General features: G+C 41.5%; 1 protein-coding gene across 2 annotated transcripts in view; it reads left to right on the top strand.

Moving 5' to 3' along the window:
• Positions 1-16008, top strand: part of CEP162 (centrosomal protein 162) — a 125647-nt gene that overhangs the window by 27566 nt on the left and 82073 nt on the right. For both annotated transcript variants that reach the window (XM_066605014.1, XM_066605012.1), the window contains exons 7-12: positions 6627-6666; positions 7675-7788; positions 10835-11023; positions 13596-13659; positions 13745-14027; positions 14599-14857. In XM_066605014.1, coding sequence (XP_066461111.1) covers positions 6627-6666; positions 7675-7788; positions 10835-11023; positions 13596-13659; positions 13745-14027; positions 14599-14857 — 949 coding nt within the window. The remainder of the gene's footprint in view (positions 1-6626; positions 6667-7674; positions 7789-10834; positions 11024-13595; positions 13660-13744; positions 14028-14598; positions 14858-16008) is intronic.

The following is a 16008-nucleotide window of genomic DNA, read 5'->3' as shown; positions in this document are numbered from 1 at the left end:
CTCAAGACTAGAGTATAAGGCAAGTAATAAGTTTTACAGCAAAAAACTGGTAAAACTTATTGACTCGAGTATGAACCTACCTATACTAGGTAAAAAAAAAATGTCATACTCTCCTCCCATCCGGCGTCTGTGTCCCCGGCGCGATACTCTCTCCAGCAGTGCAGCAAGCTGCTTCAGACTTCTCCCTGCTGTCATCTTCCTGGCTCTGTTTTGAATTCCCCCGCCGTCAGCACTGTGGGAGAAAGCGCTGTGATTGAATCGAATGCCAACCAATCACAGCCATTCAGTGATGTCATTCACTGAATGGCTGTGAATAATTGAACGCTGGCTGTGGTTGGCTGGCGCTTGATCCAATCACAGTGCTTACTTACACAGCGCTGACGGCAGGGGAATTCAAGGCCAAGCAGGGATGACAGCGGGGAGAATTCTCAAGCAGCTTGCCACACCACAGGGAAGACCATCGCGTCGGGGACACAGATGCCGGCTAGGAGATGAGTATTCAGTTGTGCTTTTTTTTTGGTTTTTTTGGTTTTTTTTTTTTAAAACCTCATTCGAGTATAACCTGGGGGGAAGTGCTTTCAGCAAAAAAAAAAATTGATGAAAAACTCGGCTTATACTAGGGTGTATACAGTATGTTAAATTCCCTTGTTTCTTCACTACTACTGAATTTTTCTTTTTTCGCTGCTAGATGACACATATTGCAGCATGTATTGCCGCATTTGTAAAAGCCTTTTTGTGTTAACTAGTTTAAATGCTTTTTATTTGAAACAAACAAACTAGGAGATGACATATCTGCCAAGTTTTCTATTTTTCCTGGCTACGCATAAAATGCATTGATCAAGATTTTTACATGGACTATTGTTTTGTCTTAAAATTAGCAGATACTTTTAAGAACCATTTTTTTAATCCCATAGAAGTTATTATTAAACGATGTTAAAAATATTAATTTGTTTTTATTTTTACTCCCTTTTTGTGCTCCTGGTGTAGTACAATTCTTCAAAAGATCTTCCCTTGTTCTTTTTTCTACCACATTACAGGCTTTATTTAACATAGAAATTTTTTTTTTATAGCTTTGCTTCGATAGTCTTGTACAAATTACCTCCCTTGTTTCTTCATATACATTTTATTTGAACAAGCTCTTTTTGCTCTTATTAGCTCTCCCACAGGAATAATTTTTTGCCGAAAAGAACTCACTGGAAGTTTAAAACATAACCTTTATTTAACTGATATAAAAAGACATGTGCATAAATATTTAAAATGCCTATCAAATTCCTATCATTCAGATGGAATATGCGGTATGAGGTAAAGTCTGTCGGGAGAAAAAAATCCTTTATGATAACAAAATATTTCTATCTCCACTAAATTTACAGACTCTAATAACCACTCTTGTTACACCCACATTAAGGGGATGTCAGATGTTAGTCTATAGCCAATACTCTGTTTATATATGCGTTGTTAGGGACAAAGTAGTAGATCAGTATCTAATGCTGACAGTCTAGTCCAGTGGTGGCGAACCTATGGCACGCGTGCCAGAGGCGGCATGCGCCCCATCGGCCGCTCACCACTTGTGAATACCAGCAGGGGCCGCGGATCCCCTGCCGGCATTCACAAACAGCACTACTAGCCGTGCTGATCCCGGCACACACTGACTTCAGTGTGCAGCTGGAATCCCTCTCCCCCCTGCCCTGACGTCTCCTACTACTTGGTTCCGCCGGGAGGGGGGAGGCGTCCAGCAGCATGTGTGCCGGGAGCATATTAACACTTTCTTCCCCACTTCTGCAGCAATCAGCAATTTCCAGCAACCTGATTGGTTGTTTCGGTTGGCTGATTCACCAAACAACCAACCAGGTTGCTGGGAATTGCCTATTGAGGCAGAAGTGTGTAAGAAAAAGTTAATAAGCATGACGGGACCATCGCTGACCAGAAGAGGAGCTGAGCTTCGAGGGGGAAGAGGAGGAGGTAAGTATGTGGGTCTCTGGAGGGGCACTGTGGAGTGTCACTACTGCACTGGGGGGCCACTGTGGGGTGTCACTACTGCGCTGGGGGGTGTCACTACTGCACTGGGGGGCCGCTGGGGGGTGTCAATACTGCACTGGTGGGCCGCTGGGGGGTGTGACTACTGCACTGGGGGGCCGCTGGGGGGGTGTCACTACTGCACTGGGGGGGGTGTCACTACTGCACTGGGGGGGCCGCTGGGGGGGGTGTCACTACTGCACTGGGGGGGCCGCTGAGGGGGGTGTCACTACTGCACTGGGGGGGCCCTGGGGGGTGTCACTACTGCACTGGGGGGCCGCTAGGGGGTGTCACTACTGCACTGGGGGGTGTCCCTAATGCACTGGGGGCCGCTGGGGGGGGTCACTATTATCACTCTGGGGTGGGGGACACTATTACCGTTGGGGCCGCTGTGGGGTGGAGGTCACTATCACCGCTGGAACCGCTGTGGGGTGAGGGTCACTATCACCGCTGGGGCCGCTGTGGGGTGAGGGTCACTATCACCGCTGGGGCCGCTGTGGGGTGAGGGTCACTATCACCACTGGAGCCGCTGTGGGGGTCACTATCACCGCTGGGGTTGCTGTGGGGGTCACTATTACCGCTGGGGCCGCTATGATGTGGGGGTCACTATTATCACTGGGGGGTGGGGGTCACTATCACTGCTGGGTGGGGATCACTATTATCGCTGGGGAGTAGTCACTATTACCGCTGGGGGTCACTATTACCGCTGGGGCTGCTGTGTGGTGGGGGTCACTATTACCGCTGGGGCGCTGTGGGGTGGGGGTCACTATTACCGCTGGGGCTGCTGTGTGGTGGGGGTCACTATTATCGCTGTGGGGGGTCACTATTACCGCTGGGGCCGCTGTGGGGTGGGGGTCACTATTACCGCTGGGGCTGCTGTGGGGTGGGGGTCACTATTAACCCTGGGGCTGCTGAGGGGGGTGTCACTATTACCGTTGGGGGATGGGGGTCACTATTACCGCTGGGGCTGCTGTGTGGTGGGGGTCACTATTATCGCTGTGGGGGGGTCACTATTACCGCTGGGGCCGCTGTGGGGTGGGGGTCACTTACCTCTGGGACTGCTGGGGGGGGGGGGGGTTGTTACTATTACCACTGGGGTATGTTTACATGTGGCGGAAATGGGCAGGGCTGTTTCAAAATAGACAGCGTCCAGATTTTGACTCCTTTTTAGATGCGGAAATGCTGCAGAATTTTCCACAGTATTTTCCGCTGAGGACATTCTGCAGTATTTCCACATCCGAAAAGCAGTCAAAATCTGCACCCTGTCTATTTTGAAGCAGCCCTGTCCTTTTTAGAACCACGTGGGTAAAATCATACGTGGTGATAAGCCCCGCCCCCTGACATGTTGGCACTTTGCGATAAATAAGTGGGTTTTAGGTTGCAGTTTGGGCACTCAGTCTCTAAAAGATTCGCCATCACTGCACTAGTTTATTGATCTGTATCTCTGATATGTTCTTATATTGAGGGCCATAAACAAAGCCACATCTTTTATTTATCAATACAGAGAATCCCTTTGCATAAGAAAGTATCAAGATATAATTAGTGTGTTTGGTATCAATCACAGCCAAACAGACTATAAGCTATTATGATAGTAGCTATCAGATACAAGGGGCTATATATAGTGTCAGCTACTATCATAATAGCTTATAGTCTGTTTGGCTGTGATTGATACTAAACACACTAATTATATCTTGACACTCCCTTATGCAAAGGGGTTCTCTGTATTGATAAATAAAAGAGGTGGCTTTGTTTATGGCCCTCAATATAAGAACATATCAGAGATACATATCAATAGACTAGGGTGTCAGCATTAGATACTGATCTACTCCTTTGTCCCTAACAACACGTATATAAACAGAGTATTGGCTATAGACTAACATCTGACATCCCCTTGATGTGGGTGTAACAAGAGTGGTTATTAGAGTCTGTAAATTTAGTGGAGATAGAAATATTTTGTTATCATAAAATATTTTTTTTCTCCCGACAGACTTTACCTCATACCGCATATTCCATCTGAATGATAGGAATTGGATAGGCATTTTAAATATTTATGTACACGTCTTTTTATATCAGTTAAATAAAGGTTATGTTTTAAACTTCTAGTGAGTTCTTTTCGGTGAAAAATTTGTTAAAATTTGAAAGGACTATAGTGCCACATTGACTCCCACAGGAATAGCATTTATAGTATGTACTCGATGACTACTGCTGGCATGCAATATTGGATTGCCCGCCATCGTTTTCCTGTACAGGCTGGTCTCAATTTTTCCAGTTATATTGTTACCCATGAGAGTGAGGTCCAAAAATGGCACTTCTGTATCATGGTCAGAACAGGTAAAGCGGAGATTCAAAGGGTTCTCATTTAATGTAATTTTTCAGTTTTTCAATTTTTTTTTTTCTATGTCACTATTTGTGTTGCTGTTCTCCCAGATTATTATCACATCATCTATAGATCTGGCATACCACACACACCATGTGGCCAAGGAAGGGATTTTTACTGGAAAATATAAATTCACTTTCCCACCAACTTACTAAGTGTGCCACTGTTGGCGAAAATTTAGAGCCCATCAGGGCTCCAGAAATTTGTAGGTAAAAATTTCTGTCAAGTGAAAAAACATTATGTTGTAGCAAAAAACGTACACTTTCAGTAATGCATTCCTTTAATTCTGCACTGTATTTACTAAACTCCCTTAAATGATATTTTACAGCCTCGATGGCCACATGGTGCGGTATGACAGAATATAGCTCCTTTACATCTCACAGTACCCAACAATACTTGCTATACCATTTTATGTTTTGAATCTGTTGAATTACATCTTTACTATCCTGCAGAAATCCAGGAACACGTTGTACAAAAGGTTGCAGGGATCGATCCACCCACGAGCTTAACCGTTCACAGGGTGAATCGATCCTTGCAACAATTGGGCGCAAGGGAGGAGGAAAGATTCCTTTATGAAGCTTAGGTAGTCCATGGAAGATGGCACTTGACGGGTGTGCAGGACAGAGAAAAGAGACTTCTTAAAATGGAGATGGGCTTGATATTTTCTGAAAGAGACAAATGAAATAATATGATGGTAATTATCCGTGGTTGAACTGATTATTAATAAATAAATGTAGTGGCGGTTTCTCTTCAATGAGAACAGAGAGAAAGGAGAGGTCCGGTATAATTAAGAAGCAATGCGGGGATTAATATTTGGGTGTTTGGTTTTAATTGTTTGAATCACATGTTTTTAAACTAAACGGTGAGGATATGCTGATGAGGTGAACAAAAATCGGGTCAAGGTTCGAAACGCGTTCTCCAGTTGATCAAGTCCTGTTTTAAAATGGCACGAATGAAATAAAGCAAGCACTCCTTATGTACAAGAATTCCAGCTCCTCCTTCTGTGGATAATATGCGGTAGTATAAGAAATGAAAGCTGCGCTGTGATTGGTTGCTATGGACATCAAAGACAGTTTTTCTTTTAAACCGCTTTCATAAGAGTGTGGTGCATAAGGGTTAGAGGCAGGCTACTTTTCTGTGGCCCACTCTGTGTTTTTGACATTTTGTCAAGTGCATTTTTCTTTTGTATTATTTACTCTTTTATCTATGTACTATGTGCGATAATTAGCAAATTATTATTTAATGAACACTACATGAAAAATGTAATTCTAAGGCCCCCTGCACACGGGCGGAAATTCTGCAGCGGGATTAAAAAACGCAATCCTAGTCAGATAGACGCGATTTGTCCGTGTGAAATCACACTTGGAAAACAAATCGCGGCATGCTGTATTTCTGTGCGGGGCTCGCAGAGGCCTGCACAGAAATGTTACTCCGGGGCCGCCGGCTCCGCTCTGCGCATGCGCCAGCTGGCCAGCAGCCGGCATATGAGAGAGCTGGAGCCGCGGGAGAAGGTGAGACCCGCACTGGTCTCTGCAGAGGCGCGGTTCGGGTCCCGCTGCAAGAATTCTCTGATAGAATTTGTGTATATTTATTAAAAGCGCCAAAATTGGGAAAACCCTTTTTGCTTTCCTACAGCAAGCCAAGATTGCAAAGGCTCATAGGTGTCAGAATGATAGATACCCCCACAAATGACCCTATTAAAAAACTACACCCCTTAATGTATTCACTGGAGTATTTTGACCCCCCAGGACCAAGTACTGTATATTTACTGCACTTATTCCTTAAGGGATTAATAATGCAAAGGTTCGCTGTGGGCTGAATGGAGAGGCCACAGGGGAGCTAAGATGGAGGAGTACAGTCTAACTGCATGGCCGTAGTTAAAATAGGGTTTCCAAGCTTGTTAAAAAATGTTTTTAGATCTCCCATTACCTTTTATGGAATGTGAGATCTTTTGGATGCCTACTGATTAGTTTTATGTACACACGGTGTCATATATGTTTTAAAATGAGGATTTGAGGTTTGTTTCCATTATCAAGAACCCCGTGCACTATATTGTGTAATATGTTTGGTCTTCCTAATAGAATTTTATATTTACCATATTTCTGTATAAAAGGGGACATTTTGTATTTAATCCATAATCTGAGACTTTCACGGAATTGCTCTTTCTCAAAGTATTATTTTTGCTATTTTATTTAAAATTTCTAAAGTTGTTTTTTTTTTTCTTTTTAACTTTAAGACTCCTCCAGAAGATGAAAACCATGGAATGCTTGCTAAAGGTGAGCCAGTGGGCATGGGTAAGATATTTGTTGGGATATGACTACACATCGCTGAGTAAGGGCTCCTGCACACCTGTTTTTTCATGCGATATCGCTGCATTTTTTGCACGCGATTGTCAATTGGACTTTCTAATGTTAAAAGCGCATCGCAAGTTGGTGCTTTGCCATTTTTGTGCGACGCGTTTTTAACATTAGAAAGTCCCCTTGACAATCGCGTTAAAAAAAACTGTGATATAGCGTGAAAAAAAACAAGCAAGAAAAACGCAAGTGGGTATTCACCCCAAGTCCAGTGCAGATTTTACACTACAGAATTTACTCATTGCATTGCATACCAATGAATACATTTAACAGTGAAACTCCACAGCATGATTATCTTTGGCTGTTGAACCCCAGTTGATGCAAGGTATGCTGTGTTCTCATTGTGGAAATTTGACTAACTTCCTTGTTGCGGTACTGCTGGGTCAGTTGGTCTACCGTGGCATATTGTTGCTGAGATACCAGATGTACCAACTGATGCTCACCTTTTAGGATGAACCACACGTGGCCTGCTGCAGAGTGATCTTCTGTCAGATGTTTGTCCGTGGTTTAATCAGTCTTTCTACACTCTTGATACTGTGGTTCGGGAACAGCCAACAAGTGTGACTGTCTCAGAAATACTGGCACCACATCTCCCGGCACCAACAATCTGCCCGTGGTCAGTCACTCAAGTCACCACGTTTACCCATAACTGCCTGATGTTGTCTTCTGCTGCACAGAGGAGAAGTCCGCACATTAACTAAGAGCAGATCGTGATATGACCATCACGTGCTACCGCATTACTGATCACAAGATGCCACGTACCAGCTCTTCCTAATTTAGCGTATTACCCACAATGGTGTAGGGAGTCTTATATAGGCAATGAAAAGCTCCCTGGGAAAAAGAGTTAAAACACAACCTGAACTTGGCCTAAGAGAGAACTGTAAGTTTAACTTTATTAGTTTTCATTCTAATGGGATTACTTCCTTTTAGTCATTCTTATCGATTCAGTGGATTCAACAATTGACATTCAAAAGACTTTGCAGCAAACACAGGATGGAACTGAACCGGTTATGGCACAAGGGACGAACGAAGCAATGGGCACAGGTGAGTTACAATCCTCTCTAAACTGGCAGCTTTAATGTTGCCATCACTAGACTATGTTTGTGTTTATGTTCTACCTGGCTACAAACCATTTCCGTAAGGGCTTATTTACATGGGCGTAATTGATGTCAATGTGTTTGTGTTTTTTCCACTTACAGTACCTTGGAAAAGTATTCACAACTCTTGGTGTTTTCCTTGTTTTGTGACATTGAAACCTGTAATTAAAGGGGTATTCCAGGGATTCTACAAATGAAGATCTATCCTCATGATTGGTTATCGATTGTTGATTTATAGGGGCCCGCTGATCATTCAGCCTGCTGTTACTGCAGTGGGACAGACGCCATCATCGCTGGGCAGCATCGGATGTGTAATAGCATACTTCACTCTCTTTGGAATCAATAGGAGCTCTGCCTCTCATTACACTTACGGTTCTTCATTGCTTCCACTCCTGACCGCAATGAGGAACCAGAAGTGTAATAGGATTTGGAATGGAATGACGGTGGGCCAAATGATCAGCTAATAGGCAGGGATCTTGAGCCTGAGGATAGGTCATCAATAGTAGGGGGTTTGTACTATTTGATTTGCACAACGTGTATACCACTTTTGAAGGGAAAAATATTTTTTACTGCCATCCAAACAATAATTAAGACCAAAAAGCAGAACTTTTCATGTGCTTCTGTATTCACCCTGTGAATGTCAGTACTTTGTGGAGACACCTTTTGTTGCAATTACAGATGCAAGTCTGTTGGGGTATGTTTCTATTAGCTTAGGGCCTCTAGATATTGGGATTTTAGCAAAAAACCTCTTTAACTCCTTTAAATTAGATGGGTTACATTGAAGTACAGCAGTCTTCAAGTCCTGCCACAGCTTCTAAGTTGGACTGAGGTCTAGAATCTGATTATACTCTTCCAAGGCATTTCTATGTTTCCCCTTAGACCTCCCAGTGTAGCTTTAGCAGTATGTTTGGAGTCATTGTCCTACTGGATCGTGAACCGTCTCCCAATCTCAAATCTCTGGCAGCCTGGAAAAGGTTTTCATCAAGAGCTACCCTGTATTTACCGCCATCCATCTCTCCTTCAGTCCTGACCAGTTTTCCAGGCCCTGCAGGTGAAAAGTAGTGTTCTTGGGGTGATGAGAAGTGTTGGGTTTCCACCAAACTAAATGTTTCACATGATGGCCAAAAAGTTCAGTTGTAGTCTTCTCTGAGCAGAGAACCTTCTTCCATGTGTTTGGGGAATCTGCCACATGGTGTCTGGTGATTTCTAAACGTGTTTTCTAATGTTTTTTTTTTTTTTTTAAGCAAGGGCATTTTCTGACCACTCTTCCATAAAGCCCTGCTTTGTGGAAAGTATGGTTTATAGTGATCTTCTAAACAGATATTACATCTTCACCGTGGATCTTTGGCGCTCCTTCAGATGATTTTGTTGAGTCTCTGATTAATGCCCTCCTTGCCTGATCTCTGAGTTTTGGTGGGCTGCCCTCTCTTGTCAAGTTTGTCACATCCTTTCCATTTTGTTAGAATGGATTTAATGGAGCTCCGTGGGATGTACAAAGTATGGAATATTTTTATCACACAAGTCTGATCTTGACTTCTCCATAACTTTTTTTTTTTCTCTGACCTATTTGGAGAGCTCCTTGGTCTTTATGTTGTTTGCTTAGTGTGGTATTGCTACTAACATCATGTGATGGATCATGTGACTCTTTGATTTCACACAGGGAGTTGTTATACAATGGGTTATGTGACTACTGAAGTTAATTTTTTGACCAGACCTTACTTAGGGCCTTCAAAGCAAAGGGTTAGAATATATATGCACAAACAACTTTTCAGTTTTAGTTTTTTTTTTAAACCAATTTTTTGTCATTCTACTGTAACAATTTGGACTATTTTGTTTGATCATTGGATCTATTACATAAAACTGAAATTAGAGAAAACACATTTTAATTCCAGGGTGTAATACAACAAAACAGGAAAAGCACCAACGGGGTGAAGATTTGTGCAAGGCACCGTAGAACATAAAATCGTGTGGTTCTGAAGGGTCACTGTTTTAGAGCATTTAAGCCAGGATCACACATTACAGGGCGCATTTATTTATTTATTTTTTAATGGCTGAAGACCAGATCGGACTCTAAAGACGAGAGAAGTTTAAAGGGAGGTCTCTGTTTTGTTTTTAACTTTCTAGATAAAACACAGACCTTATTCACACCTGTGTGAAAGCCTCCAGTGTGTTTTTTGTTGTTTGGGTTTGCGTCTATTGTAGAAGCCAGACCTTAAAGGCATTGTCAATAATAGGATTCATCTGGCTTTTGATATGCTGTCCGAAATTTTCCCAGATGAAATAATGCTGTATGCTGCGCTATTTTGTCCAAGAGTCTGTACTAGATCTGCGCCATAGACTGCTGACGACGCAGATCTGGTACAGAAAGGGGCCTAAAAAGAGGGAATCCAAAAAATACTGTACTTGATGTAGTATTTTTTAGAATTCGTTCTGTTAATGCAGCTGTCTTTTCATATGAGTAATAAGAAATATCGCTCAGTATAAACCAGATGAAGAGTACAATCCGTAAAAGTTTAGATGCAAAGGTCGTTTACATAAGTGATTTAAGATTTTATTTCTTTGGTAGTTCATCAAATTTTGAACACATCTTGGACACTTGATGTTTTTTGTTCCATGTGACAAGTGACACAGTTTGTTTCATTTGGGACATATGGATGCAGTAGAACGAAGTGTTTAATGCTGGACCCATATCATTTGTCACTGGGGGAAAAAAGTAATTACTGGCAAATTACTGTGGCAGTAACATACGGCATTAGTGGCATATGCTCCCCATTCCCCCCAATGATTTGCTGACATGGGAAGGTTTTTCTGCAATCAGCTGTTATTGCCGTAGTGAGCAGGCTGTAAGTGTTCACTTTCCCCAAGGTCTGAGACCTTAAAGTAAGTTAAGGGTTTATTTGAACTCTCTGAAATGTTCTTATGCCATGTTATTTATGTCCCTGCTAAGCTACAAGTGCTTTTTCTTTTAATTTTCTTCTTTTGTGTATTTGAAGGTTTTTCAAATCCATACACAAACAGTGATATTGAAGCTCTACATCAAGCGTACCAAAACCTTAACTCCTCAATAAAGGACGCAGATGATCAGAGCAGTGATCATAAAGTTACAAACACAATGACCTCCTGTGAGCCTGCGAACGATTCAAAGGAAAATAGCCTTAACAAAGTACTTGCTGGCAATTCAGGTAATACAGATTTCAAATACCATTTCAATTCAACAGTAATTTTCTGCATTATTGGCAGACCGCCAAACAATCCTAAGTAACTTATAAATGATAGAAAATCATCATGATGCTTTTCATCCCATTAAGACACAGTGCTTTTTCTGTTTTCAGTCTCCCCCCCCCCACTATCAAAAAATCCTAACTCTTTTACTTATTCATCAACATAGCTGGCTGAAGGCTTGTTATTTACAGAGCAAGTTATAGTTTTCAGTGCTACTATTTCATGTAGTATATGATGTACTGGAAAACCATGGAGTGAAATGGGAAAAAAAATCTGCCATCCTGAAGGGTGTCTTGTACTTATGGCATACACACTGAGGCAAAAATGACATAACTTTATATAATGGGCCAGCGATACCAAATATTATGTATAGGTTTGTTTTTTTTCTGTACAACTTTAAAAAAAATAAAATATCTTTGGAAAAATGAAATTATTTTCTGCCGCCTTCTTCTGACAGCCATAACTTTTTTTATTTTTCTGGCAACCTAGGGCTTGTTTTTTGTGGGACAACTTGTAGTTTCTATTGGTATCATTTTGGAATATATACGACTTTTTGATCTCTTTTAATTATATTTTTTACTTTGAGATGGAGTGAACAAAAAAGCTTCACTCTGGCATTATGTTTTTTTTTTCCCGGACTATGTGCACTGTGTAGGATAAATAACACATTGAAAGCAGAAAAAACGGTTTCTTAAAAACACTTATTTTATTCTTCAATTACAAAAAAAATCCATAAAATTATAAATGATGGGTACCGTGTGATACTATGTCAATGCACAGACACATTTCGAAAGACACTGCTTTCTTGTTTATAGCTGCGATGTAATTGTGGAAGGCTAGTACGTTGCCATGGCAACAGGATGCCAGATACTAGCATTCTGACTTGCCATTTCCTATGATTGCTTTTGTAAGCGATAAGGCGTTGCAGTACAGAAGTCCTGCAATGCCTTATCATAGTGATCATAGCTGTTATGGTTTAAGTATCCTATGAGTATATAAGAAGTGTAAAAAAAAAAGCAAATATCAAAAAAATGATAAAACCTTTTGTGCTTTTTACCCTGTTTGTATAACTTCCCCCAGATATTTGGTATCATTGTATTTGTAACGACCTGTACAATAAATTGAACACCCTAATTTTCTTGCATGGCAAAAAATGTGAAAAAAAGACTGAGGCAAAATGCCTATTTTATTCGTTTGGCCTCCCAAAAAATGCAATAAAAGTGATCAAAAAAGCCATGTGTACTCCAACATAGCACAAATAAAAACTACAGCTCATCACATAAAAATAAAGCCATCACAGATCTCTGTCCACAGAAAAATAAAAAAACCTTGAATGTAAAAATAATAATTTCCAAAAAAAGGGGTTTTATCGTGCAAAAGTGGAAAAACCTAAAAAAATTATAATTTTGGTATTGTTGTAATTGTACCAACCCACAGAAAAATGCATGGTCATTTATGCTGTATGATTTAACGCTGTAAAAAAAAAACAATTGCAGAATTATTGTGTACATATATGTACCGAAAATGGTAACTACAGTTTGCCTCACAAAAATAAGTCCTCATATGGCCATGTCGAAAGAAAAATAAAGTTTTGGCTTTTGATAAGTGAAGATGAGAATCCCCAAAAAAAACATTGCATCCTCATGGCTAAAATAGGCTGTGTTGTGTCCTTAAGGGTTTTTCTTTTTAGGTTCATCTTGAACATGATCCCGCTTCTGCAGTACAATATAATACAATAATATTAGAGATGAGCGAACGTACTCGTTACGAGTACTTGCGCACCCGAGTACCGCCATTTTCGAGTACTTCAGTACTCGCGCGCAAAGATTCGGGGGGCGGCGTGGCGGCACGGGGGGTAGCAGTGGGGAGTGGGGGGGAGAGGGAGAGAGGGAGGGCTCCCCCCTGTTCACCGCTGCTACCCCCGCACCGCCACTCCTCTCCCCGCCCCCCGGCGCCCCCCAAATCTTTGCGCGCGAGTACTGAAGTACTCGAAAATGGCGGTACTCGGGTGCGTAAGTACTCGTAACGAGTACGTTCGCTCATCTCTAAATAATATCATATTAAATCACAATCTGACCAGCATTCCAACAAGCCATACAACATGCTTGGCCTGGCAATCAGCCATGGCAGATCTGGGGGCCTTCAGAGTTGCATTTAAAAGTTCTAGGACTTCAGAGCTGAAATCTCTCCTCGTTTCCTGCTTACTCAATTTCTGCACAGATCTCTAGTGATATGCATTCTGGAGTGTTTTCTTTACACAAGCTAGCATATAATAATGTATTGAGCGTATTCAAAACTCATTTTCCTTCTGCATTATAGAGGATCAGCTAAGTGATTAGAAATATGTTGGTCAAGATTGTTGAACGCTTCCAGTAGTAACCCGCAGGATTGTGACTTTTTAGCCCTAGACTAAAATAAAGATTCACAGATTTAAATACAGAATCAGTATGAGATAAGTAATGCAATGGCTTTATGCAGATTGTTTATCTCAACTGCAAAATGTGATTTAAGACTGATCTTATTGTACAACAGATATATCTACTGTGGACGACTTAATGCAACGTATCAGAGGGGATGAACATTTTAGTGTGTCCAGGTAAGATAAAATAAATAACATACAGTTTTTTTTACTAGTTTCATCACAAATTGATTCCTTTAACTGCTCTTAATATGTTCCTTAGTATAAACATGCACATGGACAACGGGGTGCTTCCATATACGTCACATAAACCAATAGTAAAGGGTTCAGTACAAGAACAGGAAGTTTCCCAAGACTTACATAATTGGAATGGTGAAAAAACACAATCAAGTGGTGTTTTTCCTGCATCTGAGTTTGGTCTCCATTATACAAGCAAGAAAAATATAACTGATAAAGTTCAGGAAAATCACGGCCAGCCTACAACTTCCAAGGAACCTAGCCTTTCAGAAATGTTAAAGACCTACTCGGGCAAAAGAAGTGACCATGTAAGTCTCATGTCTTGTCCTGTTGTGAATGTTTATCCTTTGAAATCTTTGTGGTACTTTAGGGTACAAATAGCCTTTTCATCACTTTTTATTCAACGTTTTTAAACATTTTTTTTTTTTTTTGCATAGTACACTGCGATGTATTATCCTATTACACCCTGCCTCTCACATGGTGAACTAAAATAAAAGCCTTGGGAGGCCTTGTTAGATACCCAGCTTCTCATTATCGCAGAGAGACTGGTGGATTGACAGATGAAGCTCCCTCCCTCTAACTGGTCCCGGTTAAACGCCTCGGATCTAAGTTATTTATGTTCCCAACCATTCCAGGAGGGTGTCAGCTGTGTAACACTGTCTGTACCCGCTACGTATGGAGCAGCAGACTCTGCTCCCTAGCCTGGAGTTTGGGAAACACTAATGTATTAAACCTGCACATTACTGATAAGCTTTTCTTTTTTTCTGCCTCTTGAAAGGATGTAGTTTTTGTGCCATGCTTGATGCATTTTGTATGTGTGTTTTTTAGTCCTCATTTAATCCTCATTTCTTAAAGCTTTAAGTGAAATGTGTTTCATAGGCTGACAGATGTGGAACTTATCCTGGTCTAAGTACACCTTCTTCTGAGCTAATCCATAGCAAACATCCAAACAAGATAATGAAGAGTCCTCCGTCCCCTTTGAAGAAAAGTCATAATACACATTATTCTTATGTTAAGAGTTCTGGCTATGGAAAGGTTAGCTTGAAAGTGAAAGAAACTTCTAATGATGACAGCTTAAAGCCCAAGGAATTACCTGCTGACGTAAAGTGGAAGTCTCCTACTGATCGGAAACAAAAAGGTATTTCATGATCTCACTGACAATTGTCAACTGTCTGCTGCACTCAGCTGTTTCCACAGCTCCTGTGGTACTTGTATGGTGCGGCAAGAATGTATACCTGCCACGCCATACAAACCCTTTGCCGTGGTTGTTTAGGTGAGGAGGAGCAAGGGACCTGTAGATAAGCAATAAATGTTCATGGCTAGAAAAAAATATTAATTGTTAAGATGTTTCTATTTATTTTTAGTACTAGAAAATATTTTGTCGCAATTAACCTATTCATATATTTTATGACTGACTATATACCGTAGTTAAACATCTTTTGTAAATTTTATAGCCAACTCCAGTCTTCCTGCAAACATGAAATTATGTATTTTTAATGTTCTAAAGGGAAATGGCTATTTTGCCAGTTCCTAATTCAGTAGATCTTCACTAGAGATGAGCGAGCATACTCGTCCGAGCTTGATACTCGTTCGAGTATTAGCGTGTTCGAGATGCTCGTTACTCGTGACGAGTACCACGCGATGTTCGGGTTACTTTCATTTTCTTCCCTGAGAAATTTGCGCGCTTTTCTGGCCAATAGAAAGACAGGGAAGGCATTACAACTTCCCCCTGCGACGTTCAAGCCCTATACCACCCCCCTGCAGTGAGTGGCTGGCGAGATTAGGTGTCACCCGAGTATTAAAATCTGCCCCTCCCGCTGCTCGCCACAGATGCATTCTGACATAGTTCAGGGAAAGTGTTGTTGATGCCAGAGCTGCTATAGGGAGAGCGTTAGGAGTGATTTTAGGTTTCAAGAACCCCAACGGTCCTTCTTAGGCCATAGAAATCGCATGATCACACCTATGTGCGATCTGCGATTTCTGTTCTCTTCTCTATATGCGCTCAATGGGGCCGGCGGCAGCAGCGCTGACCCCATTGAGAACATATAGAAGACAAATCATTCTTCTCTGCCATAGCTGTAACAGCTGTGGCAGAGAAGAACGATGTTTGCCCATTGAATTCAATGGAGCCAGTAATACAGCAGGTTCCACTGAAAGCAATGGGCTGCCGGCGATCGCGGGATGAATTGTCGGGAAGGGCTTAAATATATAAGTCCTTCCCTGCAATTCATCCAGAAATGTGTTACAATAAAAATATATACCGGCGTATAAGGCGACGGGGCGTATAAG

Source organism: Eleutherodactylus coqui, chromosome 1 (assembly GCF_035609145.1).
Source record: "Eleutherodactylus coqui strain aEleCoq1 chromosome 1, aEleCoq1.hap1, whole genome shotgun sequence".
In the NCBI taxonomy this organism is placed as follows: domain Eukaryota; kingdom Metazoa; phylum Chordata; class Amphibia; order Anura; family Eleutherodactylidae; genus Eleutherodactylus; species Eleutherodactylus coqui.
Note: the sequence above shows the minus strand (reverse complement) of the source record. Positions and strands in the feature narration are given on the sequence as shown.